Source organism: Sinohyriopsis cumingii, unplaced genomic scaffold (assembly GCF_028554795.1).
Source record: "Sinohyriopsis cumingii isolate HCF-2022 unplaced genomic scaffold, ASM2855479v2 utg000913l, whole genome shotgun sequence".
Taxonomy (NCBI): Eukaryota; Metazoa; Mollusca; class Bivalvia; order Unionida; family Unionidae; genus Sinohyriopsis; species Sinohyriopsis cumingii.
Genome location: NW_028315943.1, coordinates 4501623 through 4518607, shown reverse-complemented (window position 1 = coordinate 4518607; position 16985 = coordinate 4501623). Strand labels below are relative to the sequence as shown.

Genomic DNA, 16985 nt, shown 5'->3' with positions numbered 1-16985 from the left:
AGAAGTATTCTGGTGAAAACCCCATGGCAAAATTACTTTTCATTCAGGAGAAGCAGCGATAACAAGATTTTAAAGATGGCTGCTATGGCAGTCATATTCTGCAATAAGACTGGCACCATTTTCATTTAGGACCAACTAGATATCATAAGAAGTCTTCTGGTGAAAACCCTATGTCAACAAGACTCTCCAATCTTAGAGAGTAACAATAAAATTGATTTTCAAAATGACTGCCATCTCAGTCACACTGGATACCACATTGCACAATTTTCAGTCAAGACCAACTAACCATCATGAGAAGTCTTTTAGTGAAAACCCCATGATGATATGACTGTCCATTCAGCAGGAGCTACTAAAAATACCAGTGGTAGTATAAACTATTAAAAGGAAGAGTTTCAAGACAAGAACTGCAGCCATATCTCACAAATTTGGCCAGAAAAAAATAAAAACCATACTTGAGTTAGGCTTTGCTAATATAAAGCATCATGCCAAATGTGGTTACAGTACATTTAGTCCTTCAAAAATTATTGGACAGACAGACATAAAACTTTGATGCAAATGATGAGAAAATTTAAAAGTCATAAAGGCCCATAACTCCATTCAATTTTGCTATAAAAGGGTGACAACTGAAAGTGATTTAGGTGTTCCTGATGGAAAGCCACATACCAAATTTCATTTGAATCCATGAAGACTTTCACAAGTTTTGGAGCAAAACAAAATTATGCTGCAATTGCAAGTTAAACAATGGGCCATAACTGTCAAATTATGTTGGAAAATGGTGAAAATATTGACATATGCAATATCTCGTACAAAGTTTGGTTTAATTCTAAGAAGTCTTTCAGAAGTAAAACAATGAGTGGAAATGAATTCAGAATGGGATAGGACTGTCAGCTTCACATGGGTAACACCCCCCGCCCATAGACATCCAGGACTGAGGGTAGAGTGGTGCATAAACAAATACGGTCAACCTGAACCAATTTACTACTTATTTTTGTCTCACATGTACAGTTAAGTCCTTGTGATCATACTTGTGGCATGATTATTGTTGTTGATAGTGATGTTGTAGGTGTCAATATTATGTTTCTGCATTTAGCTGAGTCATATTTGTGTAATAATGTTAAGTTTCTGCATTTAGCTCACTGGCAAAAGTAGGTCATAGTGACTAACCTTCACAAACTAAAGATTGCATCAATTTTCCTGACATAACTACAAGCAGAGTCTTGAAACTAAAATGGTATGCATGTATTCATCTTGGAAGGTACTACCTGCAATTGGAAAGGACGGCAAAGGTAATCTACTTTTCCAACTCAGTTATTATGTAATGTCTTTTATCTTTAAATCATTTTATCTGATAATGTTATAATCAATAACCTCAATGTTTGTATTTATCTTTAAAGGTACTACTGACCACATGCAAAAATGTCACTTTGACCTACATTTAATGCTAATGTGATAAAAATATAAAGGTTTTGCAACAAGTTCATACCAAAGATTTACAAAAATGATGCTAACAGCTGCCTCGCTTGGTGCTCAGCATTAAGACATTAGTTTTAGGACTGGTTGGCTGGTGTCAGGATAAGGTGACTGGGTGGTACATCATGCTACATGTCTGCAGCATGATGCCCCAGTGCTAGACATCACTTTAAACTGCCACGCCACTGACATCATAGCGATATGACTGGAAAATTGTTACAGCTATGTTAAAAATCCAAATCACATACACACACTAGTTGAGTCTTTTTTAACACTGCTGTGTGTACAGTTGTTAAATGAGATTGGTGTATTTATATTAGGAATGTCAACCACCTCAATGACCTAATATGAACTTCACAGTGATCTACTTTTCTGGATGTACCCACTATGCAAAGTTCTTGGATTATGCTATGGTTGAGTGTGTGAAACATGACATTCTGCAAAAGTCTTTCTACAATACAACTGCTCTGGTGGCTTAGTGGTCAAAGTGTCTGCCTCAGATGTGGGTGGTCATGGGTTCGAACCCCACCCAAGTCATACCAAAAATTAATAACAATGGTACTAACAGCAACTTGGCTAAGCACTCGGCCACAAAACTGCTGAACATAGGTGTTTCCAGCTAAAACAACATCTGCTAAGTATAGGTAGTTCCAGCTAAAACAGTGTCCACCATGCACAGGTATTTCTATCTAAAACAACAACCAATCAAACTGTAGTGTGCAACATGCATTAATGCATTTATTGTATACACTTAAGTTGTTTTACTAATCAATATTTCAATACTGAGTAATAATGTATCATGTATAACAGTTTGCTGGCAACTTGACAAGAATAAAACAGTACTTGATCTCTTTGGAAATATAATAATTACGGTGCCATATTGAAACCTACACTAACAGAATCAAAAGAAAATATGCCATAGAAAAAAAAGGAAATACGTTTTAATGCCATCAGTTCTTGGATAATCAAATTTAAATGTGGGAAGTATAGTGAGAAAACAAACATAAAATATTTATAAAGTTGAGTAACTATTTATCCTTGTAGTTAATTTACCAAGTTTTGGTATGATGTGCACTTTCATGCTTAAATTAAGACAAAAAGTAATTTTTGTTATGCAGATCTCCCTGATTTGGACCCAGTCTTCCAGACTGTGAACACTGATCTCCCTGATTTGGTCCCAGAATTCTTGGCATGTATGTAAAAGGTCTTTTGGTGAAAAACCCATGTCAGTATGATTTTCTTTTCAGAAGGAGTACAGATATAAGGGATTGTTTAGAAGGCCACTGTGGTAGCCATTATAATGATGTTAGATCAGCACCATTATCATTTAGAACATCCATACATTATCATTATCATTTGGAACAACCAGACCTTATAAGAAGTCTTTAGTGAAAACCCCATGTTGATTTGACCATCCATGTTAACATGATTCTTTTCTCAGCTATTTAAACACTTATGATCTTATTCATGATAATCAGTCTGGCTTTTGCCAGAATCAGCTCCTGTGAAACTGCACTTGTATCTTTGATTGATAAATGGCTGAAAGCATTAGATCAAGGAGAAATGGTAGGCACTATTATGGTTGATTTTCATAAAGCTTTTGATCTTGTAGACCATGAAATTTTGCTTGAAAAACTAAAAATCTATCAATGCAGTGAAACCTCTCTAAACTGGTTTACTTCTTACTTAACCGATAGAGTGCAAAAAGTATCTTTAAATGGTCAACTTTCTGAAAGTAAAAATATTAATTGTGGAGTACCACAAGGCTTTATCCTTGGGCCTCTCTTATTCATACTATTTATCAACGATTTACCTCTTAAGATTGGAACTTCAATTTCTTCCACTGACCTTTATGCAGATGATACTACATTGTCTGAGATTGGTAAAACCAAAACAGTACTTGAAAATAACTTACAAGATGCTCTCAACAGACTTCAAGTATGGTGCAAGGAAAACAGTATAATCATAAATACAGAAAAACGAAAGCCCTACTAGTTACAACACAACAAAAACGAGCAAGGCTAGATAGCGACAAACTCCAGGTTCTATTTGACAATGTGAGCCTCAATATGACCTCTCAAGATAGAATTCTTGGTGTATTCATGGATAACAATCTTACTTGGTCTATTCATATTAAACATATTTCAAAAAAGGTTAACTCTTATCTTTGGCTACTGAGGAAAATCAAAACATACATTCCTCTTCAGTATAGGGTCATCTTTTATAAAAGTAATATTCAGCCATATCTGGACTACTGTAATGTAATTTGGGGTAATACCTCTAATTCAAACATAACAACACTTTTAAGACTCCAAAAGAGGGCTTGCCATTTAATTCTAGATCAAAGTATAGACAATTTTCAGGATGCAGTGAATAATATAAAGATTTTAACAATACATGAAAGAATATTTCTTGAAAAGGCCAAATTGATGTATAAAGTATCCAGAAAAGGCATTCCTGTCTATCTAAGCAATATCTTTCACCAAAGAGATGTTGATGGCACTCCAAATTTAAGGTCCATAAGAAGAAAAAATTACATTATACCAAGGCCAAAGAAGGAATTGTTTAAAAAAAGTTTTCAATATACTGGTCCACTGGTATGCAACAACATTCCCGGTGACATAAGGCAGGCTCCTAGCATTTCATCTTTTCACAATCAATGTCTTAAATGGATGAAATCTTTAGAAAATTGAACAGTTCTAGTACAAAAAATACCGCCTGTTTTTCTGTAATTTTACATCATTTTCATAACTGAATATTTAAATGCAGGATTATATTTTATGTTTTATATATGTTTATGTTTTCACTGATGCCTGTGAATGTGTTCCAGTCTTGATACTTTGAATTTTAAAATTACCTAATTATTTAGTGTCAAGCCAGATTCTTCACATCATGTTGTATATACTGTATATATTGTACATAACAGATAGAAGGCCTCAAGGTAGATTAGTTCTGTAACTAACTGGGTTACCTTCTCTAAATAAAGTCTTTATTATTATTATTAATATTATTATTATTATTATTATTTATTATTATTATTATTACTATTATGTACAAGTAGTGATACAATGATTTTCATCAAGGCTACCATGTAACCATATTGGAACCGAGATGGGCACAATTTTTTATTTAGAACCAACTAGACATCATAAGAAGTCTTTAGTGAAAATGACTATCAATTCAGGAAGAGCAGTGATAACGAGATTTTCAAAATGGTTGCAATGGCAGCAATATTGTAATAACATTGGGCACCAGAATAACCCCTAAGTGGTCACTGTCAATTCTTCATGTAAGACAGCGGAGTTCTGGTTCTAAACAGATTGAGTCTGAATATGAGCAACATCCATGCATATGAATGACTGGTGATCTTGCATCTGATTGGCATACTTTGTTAACACTTTAACTGGCTTTATTTCTGATCAAAATTTGATGAGATTTGGTTTGAAAGCTTGAAAGATGATATCATCAAGATCTTGCAAGAACTTGAATATGAGAAACATTCATGCATAATAATGAGGTGATCTTGCATCTGATTGGTTATGTTTCTAAACACTCTAGAAGCCATATATCAGAGGCTCAGGGTCAAAGAATTGTCCAGATGCATACTTCTTCATGCAGCTGTAAGAGGCAGTTGAGTGGAGGGAGCCTCACATCCTATGTCATTGGAGGAAGGGATCCTAATAACATTAAGAAAGAACATTTTATTCTTTTCACATAGTATGAATGCCATAAACTCAGTTCGATACTGCATACATCATAAACTCAATCCCATGTTGTAAACATCATAAACTCAATCCTTTATGCATACACCATATATTCGATCCCATGCTGCATACACCATAAACTCAATCCCATACTGCATACACCTTTAAAACTCAATCCCATACTGCCTATGCCATAAACTCAATTCCATACTGGATACACCTTTAAAACTCAATCCCATACTGCACACACCATAAACTCAATCCCATACTGCATACACCTTTAAAACTCAATCCCAAATTGCATACACCATAAACTCAATCCCATGCTGCATACGCCCTAAATTAAATCCCATGCTGCATACACCATAAGCTCAATCCCATACTGCATACACCTTTAAAACTCAATCCCATGCTGCATATGTCATAAACTCAATTCCATACTGGATACACCTTTAAAACTCAATCCCATACTGCACAACACCATAAACTCAATCCCATACTGCATACACCTTTAAAACTCAATCCCATACTGTATACACCATAAGCTCAATCCCTTACTGCATACACCATAAACTCAATCCCATCCTGCATACACCCTAGATTCAATCCCATACTGCATACACCTTTAAAACTCAATCCCATACTGCATACACCTTTAAAACTCAATCCCATACTGCATATGTCATAAGCTCAATCCCATACTGCATACACCATAAACTCAATCCCATACTGCATACACCTTTAAAACTCAATCCTATACTGCATATGCCATAAATTCAATCCCATGCTGCATACACTATAAACTCAGTCCCATACTGCATACATAAAACTCAATCCCATAATGCATACACCATAAACTCAATCTCATGCTGCATGCACTATGTATTCAATTTCATACTACACACACCATAAATTCAATCCTATACTGCATACACCATAAACTCAATCCCATACTGCATATACCATACACTCAGTCCCATACTGCATATACCATAAACTCAGTCCCATACTGCATACACCATAAACTCAATCCCATACTGCATATACCATACACTCAGTCCCATACTGCATATACCATACACTCAGTCCCATACTGCATATACCATACACTCAGTCCCATACTGCATATACCATACACTCAGTCCCATACTGCATATACCATACACTCAGTCCCATATTACTTACACCATAACCTCAATTCCATATTGCATCAATCTGATAAAAATCAGATCTCCACTGTCCTATGCGAAGATCTGACAGTGGCTGCATGGGCGTCATGTTCTGGTGACCCATGTTGTTACAAAAGGCCATATTATAAAGTACAAAATAGCACTCCAATGTAAAAAAAAAAGCAATATCAGCAGCAACATCAACAACAACCCTTGCTTCTAAGATATTTGCAATGCATGTTCCTGTATGATCAAACAATATTAATAATTAGATGCAGTAAAATTAGACATTTTTAAAGTGCTGGAGAACTTGGTCCTCTGCTTAACTTCAGTAGTTTTACTCTGATGTAAACATAATACACACCTACATTTTGTGAAGAGGATATGAAGCAACAAGTTGCACTTATAATCTTGTCATTTCTGGCAACTAATGAAACAGATGACCTATTCACATAGATTTTAATCATTTCTCAGCTCTTCTGTGAAAAATATGCATTTCTTACCTTCAACCCTCTAAGGCTTTGTTCGATTCTGTTGGTGAAACTGTTCTTGGCATCAGAAATTAAGAGCACCTTTAAACCTCTGAGCTTGTTCACTGCAGACAAGATGCCAGGTCGTGGAAGTGCAGTCATTTTGTCCTATCAGAGTACCTGTAGTTGTAACAATCATACTTTTCTTTATTTATCTGTTTGGACATTTAGCAGGTACTAAATTTTCTTTCAACCTTCAATCATTATCAGAGACACTTAATTATATGTCCAACTATAAACAATATGCTAGCAGATCAGGGTCAACGATCTTTGATCTCATGATTACTCCTAACAAGCTACACAGACTCATATCTGCTGGTGCACTGTGTGATGGCAGATCTAAGTCTGTGCAGTGTACAGATTGACCCAAATTAGAAGTTAGTATGTATCATATGTATGTCATAGTTATAATATTCTGCATGAGTTATAGTTATGTTACTTTAAACACAAACTACATTGTTTGATTAATTGTTTTTATTAACAAAAAAATTGACACACAACTCTTGTGTTGGGTTTCCTTATAATTGTTACATTTCTTTGAGGTTTCTTAGAAACCTTTTAAAATGGCCATCTGTTTCATGTGTACTTGAATCATTTAATGACTCTACTTCTCAATACAACACTTCTTAAGTCTAGCCTATGACCATAACACCAGTTTAATTAACAAATGTGTTGATCAGGCTAGCTCCAAATAGCATCCCCAGGCAGGAAAGTTTGTCCTGTGGCTTGTGACAATATGAAATTACAAATGTCAGATAATCACAATACCTTAAGATGCCAATGAATTCTTGAGGCAAAGTACAAGTTCAAGGCCATGAATGAGAAGAAAGCCATCACAGTAAGGTCATGAAATTTTAGTGTTTTTATTGTTTTATTTTTAAAAGTGTCTTTCATTATAAGTGTTGATACAGCTCAATCAGGTATCACAGAAAACCAATAACAAGAGTACTATGATCACACACCCAATAACATGAGTACTATGATCACCTCATATACCAAGCTAAGTTTTCTTTGTCCTGACTAAGGCACTTGTAGCAGGGCATCATAGTTAACTCTGCAATGACCACTGGTCTCAGTATACTGGTGATTATTGACTAAGGAGTCTCAATTATCTTGACTTTTGCTCAGTGAATTAAATTTACTGTGCAGAAACCATTATTGGACTTACTATCACAATAACTATAACTAAGAAGTCAAATGATCTCCAAAGGCTCAAAAGAAAAAACCCTACCCCACTCCCATTAAAATGGTTGGTTCCTAAATTGTCAAATCCTGGAGTCACATTGTAATATCTATGAGCCAGTACTGATGGTTAATACTAGACTCTGTCTGAGTGTACAACGTGGAATTTTTTCCAGAGGAAATAATAACTTGAAAAATGTCTTTGTAAATTATTCATTGCAGCTTCTGGCATTTGTTTTTTGTTATTATACACTTGCTAGCTATATCTAACCATTACCAGCTGGCATGGCTCAGAAACATAGTAACTGAGTACCTTCTTCGTTTCTGTAACAAAACACATGACTACTGACAATATAGACTTGAATCTGTCGACATGAAATGCACTGCTGGTCAGTTCAGTTAAAATCATCAAATAAAACATAACATATGCTGATCTGCAAGAACAGTATGCAGCAGTGTGCATGCTGTCAACAGTAACATCAGCTAATTGGGAACTAAAGTAATACATTTGACTTTCTCTAATACTTGTATAGAGTGATATGGCGATTGACTAACAATCACACAGTGGAGTAGCATAGATAAAAATATCACTGTCGCATATGTTTGGTCAATACTCACCAAGAAGAATTTCAACAAATGAGTCACTAATTCGTGGTATTTATTCATTACTCACCCAGCCGTCTATATCAGCAACTTCAAAAGTCATCACCCTGACTGAGGCTAATCACACACCGATGAAGCCGGGGAACACTTGGTAGAGTGGGCCTCTTTCTGACCCACGACTCCAAGCAACATGGGAACTTTCATTCTGCGAGATGACAAAAGGACTATTCACCGGATCTCTGCTGGGTCAGCTCCATCAGTAACCATCCTCACAAGTAAGCCAAACTGTTCTAGATGACTTCCCCTTGAGTCAACACAGACCAATACTTATCCGTATTGGACTTCAGCTGCCGTCTACACATCTCTTCATAGTGGCACTGGAACTGCTGCAAAGTAGATTGGACAAAGTACAACATGCTGGAGCATACATTAGTCACTATACCATCTCGCTGCATCCCAATCAAGGAATCCTACCACTGCTTCCAAAGAGACATATTCAAGGCAGCCATTCAGTCTGTCCCTCATGGTCATTGTCCAGTCTATACACCATGTTTGGATGAAGAATATCGGGCTCTTCTTAAGCATCTGGAGACCTAGACATAGCAAATCAACTGATCGAATCCCTGGACACTGCCAGACGCACTTGCTAGGAGGAAATTATAGGATCACTCAACTTTACGTGCTCCAGCGGGAAAGGCTGGAGCTTGGTTCGAAGAATTGTCACTCACTGCTCAGCAACCACCATTTCAAGCTCACTGTTGTAAAACCATAAGCTGTAGCTAGGCATTTATTACAAGTGGCAAAGGCACCCCTGGAGAAACACCACCGACGTTAAGTTCGAGGTGAGTGGCGACAATACTGCAGCATCAAATCAGGCAAAGCAGCAGGATATGACAACATTCTGCCTGATCTTTGCACGAAGGCAGAGGAGTGGATCACCGCATTTTACACGCGATTGTTAGGGAAAAGTGCATGCCAACTTTGTGGTGCCAGGCAAAGTTTATTGCGATCTTAAAGCCTGGCAATGATCCGCACCATGCAGCGAGTTATTGGCCAATCTTCTTGCTTTCCATCTGTTTTATGGTACTGGAGATCCTGGTTCTCCAAAGAATTGGTCCAGACTTGGAGAAAACCATAACTGTTGAGCAGCCAGGCTTCAGGCATGGCCGTAGCACTTGCGATCAAGTCCTGCCTTGACTACGTTTGTTGAAAATAGTTTTCAGAGGAACCTTAAAACTAGATTTGTTTTCCTTGGTCTAACAGTGACATATAACATTGTCTGGCATGCAGGGCTCTTGTTGAAAATTTCTAGAGTATTGCCATGCTAGATAGCTGAGACTATCAAACTGTTCCTTTACGACAGGCACTTCAGAGTGCACATCACAGAGACCTGCAGCTTCTGGAGGCATCAGACTAACGGACTTCCACAAGGGTATGTTTTTTCGCCAAGTTTGTTCAATGTCTTTATCAATGACTTACCTGTAACAGTCACACAAGTTCATGTATGCTGATGACATTTCTCTCGGGACCCATTACTGAGTTTGAGGAGGTACTGAACAAGAACCTGGAGGATATGATATGATGGACTTCAAGAAATGGCATCTACAGCCAAGCACAACAATAAGACAGTCTCCAGAGTCTTCCACCTTAATAATGCAAATGCAAACCATGAGCTCTGCATCTTCCTCAGTGGGCAGTAAATAAAACACGACCCAGCATCAATGTACCTTCGTGTGATTCTGGACAGATCACTGACATTCTACAACTACACGAAGAAACCTGAAACAAAACTTAATACTTGAAACAACCTACTCTGCAAACTGGCTGGTTCCACCTGGGGCACTAGTGCTCAGAGTCACTCAAGACATGAGCACTAGCACTCTTTTGCTCACAGTGACAAATATCTTTTTCCCTAAAACCAGTAGGTGTTTCTCTTTTTGATGATGAAGAACTTTGCTATACAGTTTGGTGACAGTAGGTGCCATATAACTTTAGTTATCATGCAGAAAATGAAAGATAACAGACAAACAGACAGATGGGGTTATAGCATAATAAACTCAAAACGCCATGTGTATTAAACATTAGATTCTTTTGAAATATATATATATATATATATATATATATATATATATATATATATATATATATATATATATATATATATGTATATATATATATGTGTGTGTGTGTGTGTGTGTGTGTGTGTGTGTGTGTGTTGTTACTAACACAATCTAATAATCCACTACAACCCATATGCTTTGTTACCAACACAACCTAATACTTTACTACATACCAAATGCTTTGATACAAAAGAAACTAATACTCTACTACATACCAGATGCTTTGTCACAAAAAAACCTAATACTCCACTACATACCAGATGCTTTATCACAAATAAAACCTAATACTCCACTACATACCAGATGCTTTGTCACAAATAAAACCTAATACTCCACTACATACCAGATGCTTTGTTACCAACACAATCTAATACTCCACTACACACCAGATGCTTTGTTACCAACACAACCTAATACTCTACTACACACCAGAAGCTTTGTTGCCAACACAATATAATACCCTACTACACACCAGATGATTGTTACTAACACAATCTATTACTCCACTAGACACTGGATGTATTGTTACTGACACAGTTTATACTCCAATACACACCAGATGTATTGTTACTGGCACAATTTAATACACAAATACACACCAGACATATTGTTGCTGACACAATCTAATACTCCTCTACACACCAGATGTAGTGTTACTAACACAATCTAACCTATCAACAACAGGTATTACTATTTACAATCTATTATAGGTCAGATACAACTGCAAACAGGCCCTGACCTGCTGGCACATAATGTTCTGGCATACCAGGGTCTATATCATTTTGTATCTATTTATTAGTTCTAGAAAAAAAACTTACATAGTCAAAAATCTGCAAGCACAAATCCAGGTTTGCGGAGTTTGAATCTGACTCGTATATATGGTAGCTTTCCAAAACGTTTGAAGGACCTGCAATATTCATTCTATTACATGGTTTGGAAAGACAGAAACTTGTTTCTAAGTTAAGTGGCATGGGATATAACTAAGTCAGTTCATCTATTTCCTGACTTGTTTTAAATTTCTCTGACATAACTTAAAAGTTTTAATTTCAGTAAGTTTACATAACTCCAAAGTTTCATTATCTCATTTTTTCCAACACTAATTGCAATAATTTTATGGAAGGAAGGATGGACTAAAAAAAAGTGAAATATTCTTATATTGTCTTGCATAAAGAAATTATGGTTATAAAGCTGCATTTCAGAAACTAACAGATTAGGCACACACCAAAAATATGTTTCCTATTGCATGTTTCTAAAATTAGGGGGGTAGGTAGGTTTTTTTCTTTTAAAAATTATATATTATAATGATTAATTTAAATAATGTACTAAGCACTTCAAGTACTGGGATAAGCCTGTGCAGTTAGATGCACAAATCAATTTAAATCAATTTTGGGAGGAAAAAAATTCGACTTTTGTTTTCGGTGTGGGGGCTTAAGTGTTTTGGTCAGCACTGAAATAGGGAAGCTACCAATAAGAACTACCAAAATGTACCATCTTCCCTGTCTAACAGAGCATATGAAATGTTTCTTCCACATCTTACAGAGGATATGAAATGTTTCTTCCGTCTTACAGAGGAAATGAAATCTTTCCTCCCTGTCTTACAGATGATAAGAAATGCTACTTCTCTGTCTTACAGAGCATAAGAAAGGTTACTTCCCTGTCTTACACAGCTATGAAATGCTTCCTTCTTCCCTGTCTTACAAAGCACATGAAATGTTTCTTCCCAGTTTTACAGAGCACATGAAATGTTTCTTCCCTGTCTTAAAAAGCACATGAAATGTTTCTTCCCAGTTTTACAGAGCACATGAAATGTTTCTTCCCTGTCTTACAAAGCACATGAAATGTTTCTTCCCTGTCTTACAAAGCACATGAAATGTTTCTTCCCAGTTTTACAGAGCACATGAAATGTTTCTTCCCTGTCTTACAAAGCACATGAAATGTTTCTTCACAGTTTTACAGAGCACATGAAATGTTTCTTCCCTGTCTTAAAGAGCACATGAAATGTTTCTTCCCTGTCTTACAGAGGATATTAAATATTTCTTTCCTGTCTTACAGAGTACATGTAATGGATTTATCCTGTCTTAGAGTGCATATGAGATGTTTCTTTCCTGTCTTAAGGAGCACATAAAAGGTTTCTTCACTGTCTTAAAGAGCATAATACATTCTTCTTCCCTGTTTTACTGAGCATATGAAATGTTTCAAATGCTCTGTAAGACAGGAAAGACACATTTCATGTGCTCTGTATGACAGGGAAGTAACATTTCTTATGCTTCTTATCCTCTGTAAGACAGGCAATAAACAGTTCATATGCTCTTTAAACAAGGAAGAAACATTTCATATCCTCTGTAAGACAGTGAAGAAACATATCATATCCTCTGCTAGACAGGATAGAAACATTTCATATGCTCTGTAAGACAGGGAAGAAACATTTCATATCCTCAGTAAGACAGGGTAGAAACATTTCATATGCTCTGTATGACAGGGAAGAATCATTTCATATGCTCTGTATGACAGGGAAGAAACATTTCATGTGCTCTGTAAGACAGGGAAAAACATTTTATGTGCTCTGTAAGACAGGGAAGAAACATTTCATATGCTCTGTAAGACAAAGATGAAACATTTCATCTGTTCTGTATGACAGGGAAGAAAACTTTATGTGCTCTGTAAGACAGGAAAAGAATATTTCATATCCTCTGTAAGACAGGGAAGAAACTTGTAATTTGCTCTTTAAGACAGGGAAGAAACATTTCATGTGCTTTGTAAAACAAGAAAGAAATATTTAATATGCTGTGTAAGACAGGGAAGAAACATTTCATATGCTCTGTAAGACAGGGAAGAAACATTTATTATGTTCTGTAAGACAGGGAAGAAACATTTTATGTGCTCCTTAAGACAGGAAAGAACCATATCATGTGCTTTGTAAAAACAAAATAAATATTTAATATCCCCTGTAAGACAGGCAAGAAACATTTCTTATGGTCTTTAAGACAGGGAAGAAACATTTCATGTGCGTGTATGACAGGAAAGAAACATTTCATGTACTCTGTATGACAGGGAATTAACATTTCCTATGCTCTATAAGACATTGAGGTGACATTTTATGTGCTCTGTATGACAGGGAATTAACATTTCATATGCTCTGTAAGACAGGGAAGACAGGAAAGAAACATTTTATATGCTCTGTAAGACAGGGAAGAAACATTTCATATGCACTGGAAGACAGGAAAGAAACACCTTCCCAGTCATAGAGAGCACGTGACATGTTTCTTCCCTGTCTTACAGTGGATATGAAATATTTCTTCCCTGTCTTACAAAGCATATGAAATATTTCTTCCCAGTCTTACAGAGCACATGAAATGTTTATTCCCGTCTTACAGAGCGTATGACATGTTAACTCCCTGTCTTACAGAGCATAGGAAATGTTACTTCCCTATCATACGGAGCAAATGAAATGTTTCTTCCCTGTCTTACAGAGCACATGAAATCTTTCTTTCCTGTCTTAAAGAGCACATTAAATGTTTCTTCCCTGTCTTATAGAGTATAAGAAATGTTTCTTTTCTGTCTTAGAGAGGATATAAAATGTGTCTTCCCTGTCTTACAGAACATCTGAAATATTTTTTCCTGTCTTACAGAGCACATGATATGGTTCTTTCCTGTCTTACAGTGTATATGAAATGTTTCTTTCCTGTCTTAAGGAGACCATAAAATGTTTCTTCCCTGTCTTACAGAGCATATGAAATGTTTCTTCCCTGTCTTAAACAGCATCTGACATTTTCTTTCTTGTCTTACAGAGCACATGAAATATTTCTTCCCTGTCTTAAAGAGCATAAGAAATGTTTCTTTCCTGTCTAAAAGAGCACATTAAAAGTGTATTCCATGTCTTAAAGAGGATATGAAATATTTTTTCCTGTCTTGCAAAGTACATGAAATGTTTCTTCCCTGTCTTACAGAGCATATGAAATGTTTCTTATTTGTCTTACAGAGCACATGAAATGTCTCTTTCCTGTCATAAAGAGCACTTGACATATTTCTTCCCTGTCTTACAGAGCATATGAAATATTTCTTCCCTGTCTTACAGATCACATAAAATGTTTCCACCCTGTCTAACAAAGGATATGAAATGTTTCTTCACTGTCTTACAGAGCATATGAAATGTTTCTTCCCTGTTTTAAAGAGCATATGAAGTGTTTCTACCCTTTCTTACAGAGCATATGAAATATTTCTTTTCTGTCTTACAGAGCATATGAAATGTTTCTTCCCTGTTTTAAAGAGCATATGAAATGTTTCTTCTCTGTTTTAAAGAGCATATGAAATGTTACTTCCCTGTCATACAGAGCACATGAAATGTTTCTTTCCTGTCTTACAGCGCATATGAAATGTTTCGTTCCTGTCTTAATGAGCATATGAAATGTGTCTACCCTCTCTTACAGAGGATAAGAAGCATAAGAAATATTTCTTCCCTGTCTTACAGTGCACATGAAATGTTTCTTCTCTGTCATACAGCGCACATGAAATGTTTCTTTCCTGTCTTAAAGAGCATAGGAAATGTGACTACCCTTTCTTATAAGAATAAGGATAAGAAGCATAAGAAATATTTCTTCCCTGTCTTACAGAGTCAAAGAAATGTTTCTTCCACATCTTACAGAGCACATGAAATGTAACATCCCTGCCTTACAGAGCATAGGAAATGTTACTTCCCTGTCATACATAGCATATGAAATGTTACCTCCCTCTCTTACAGAGCATAGGAAATGTTACTTCCCTGTCATACAGAGCACATGAAATGTTTCTTCCTTGCCTTACAGAGCACATGAAATGTTTCTTCCCTGTCTTACAGAGCATATGAAATGTTTCTTCCCTGTCATACAAAGCATATGAAATGTTTCTATCCTGTCTTACAGATGATAAGAAATGTTACTTCCCTGTCATACAGTGTATATGAAATGTTCCTTCTCTGACTTACAGAGCATATGAAATGTTTCTTTCCTGTCTTACAGAGGATACGAAATATTTCTTTCCTGTCTTATAGAGCATATGAAATGTTTCTTCCCTGTCTTACAGAGCATATGAAATATTTCTTCCCTGTCTTATAGATCACATGAAATGTTTCTTCCCTATCTTACAGTGGATATTAAATATTTCTTCCCTGTCGTACATATCACATGATATGTTTCTTCCTTGTCTTACAGAACACATGAAATGTTTCTTCCCTGTCCTACAGAGCATATGAAATATTTCTTCCCTGTCTTACAGATCACATGAAATGTTTCTTCTCTATCTTACAGAGGATATGAAATTTTTCTTCCCTGTCATACAGTGTATATGAAATGTTCCTTCTCTGACTTACAGAGCATATGAAATGTTTCTTTCCTGTCTTACAGAGGATACGAAATATTTCTTTCCTGTCTTATTGAGCATATGAAATGTTTCTTCCCTGTTCTGTTTTACAGAGCATATGAAATGTTTCTACCCTGTTTTATAGACCATCTGTAACGCAAAAGTCATAACATGTTTGACAGAAAACCCATTGCTGTTTATGTAGTTGCCATAGTTGATGGTTTCTTAACAAAATTAAACTGTTTAACACTCCCCCATGCTCCACCTACATCAAGGAGACATTTTCATTCTGCACCAGCGTGTCAGTACATTGGCATCAAAAATGGCCAAAATACTGTGTATTCACACCCTGATGCCAGCAATAAATAACACTTGATAAACACATGAACTGAAATAGACCTTGTTTATATACTTCTTTTTGCTCATGATCATGGAAACAAATGAGGTAAAATAATGATGATCTTGATGTGATCCATTAGTAAAGATAATTATTGTATTAGATGATAAATTAATTAAATTAGTAATAATGATAGCAATATTAATAATAGTGATAATAATCACTATCATCGGCATGTTATACGGGTGTCACTGGTTTTTCTGAAACTCTACCCCACTCCATACAGGTTATGATATATGATCCCCTTCATGTATGCTTAGAAACTGCAGATCCCTTTTCAGAATACACCAGGGAAACGGACAGAAAATTAACTTCGTTATGCCTCTCTTGAATGACGTATTATGTTATGGTTTTGTCCATCTGTACACATTTGCCTGTCTCGAATGGCATATTATTTCATGGTTTTGTCCATCTCTAAATCTGTACACATTAGCCTGTCTCATATGGCATATTATGTTATGGTTTTGTCCATCTAT

At 36.1% G+C, this 16985-nt stretch overlaps 1 protein-coding gene across 1 annotated transcript in view; it reads right to left on the bottom strand.

The window, feature by feature from the left end:
• Positions 1–16985, bottom strand: part of LOC149773075 (uncharacterized) — a 50399-nt gene that overhangs the window by 26279 nt on the left and 7135 nt on the right. The window contains exon 2 of the mRNA XM_089946887.1: positions 6847–6993. Within this exon, the coding sequence (XP_089803013.1) occupies positions 6847–6975 (129 nt within the window). The 5' untranslated portion in view covers positions 6976–6993. The remainder of the gene's footprint in view (positions 1–6846; positions 6994–16985) is intronic.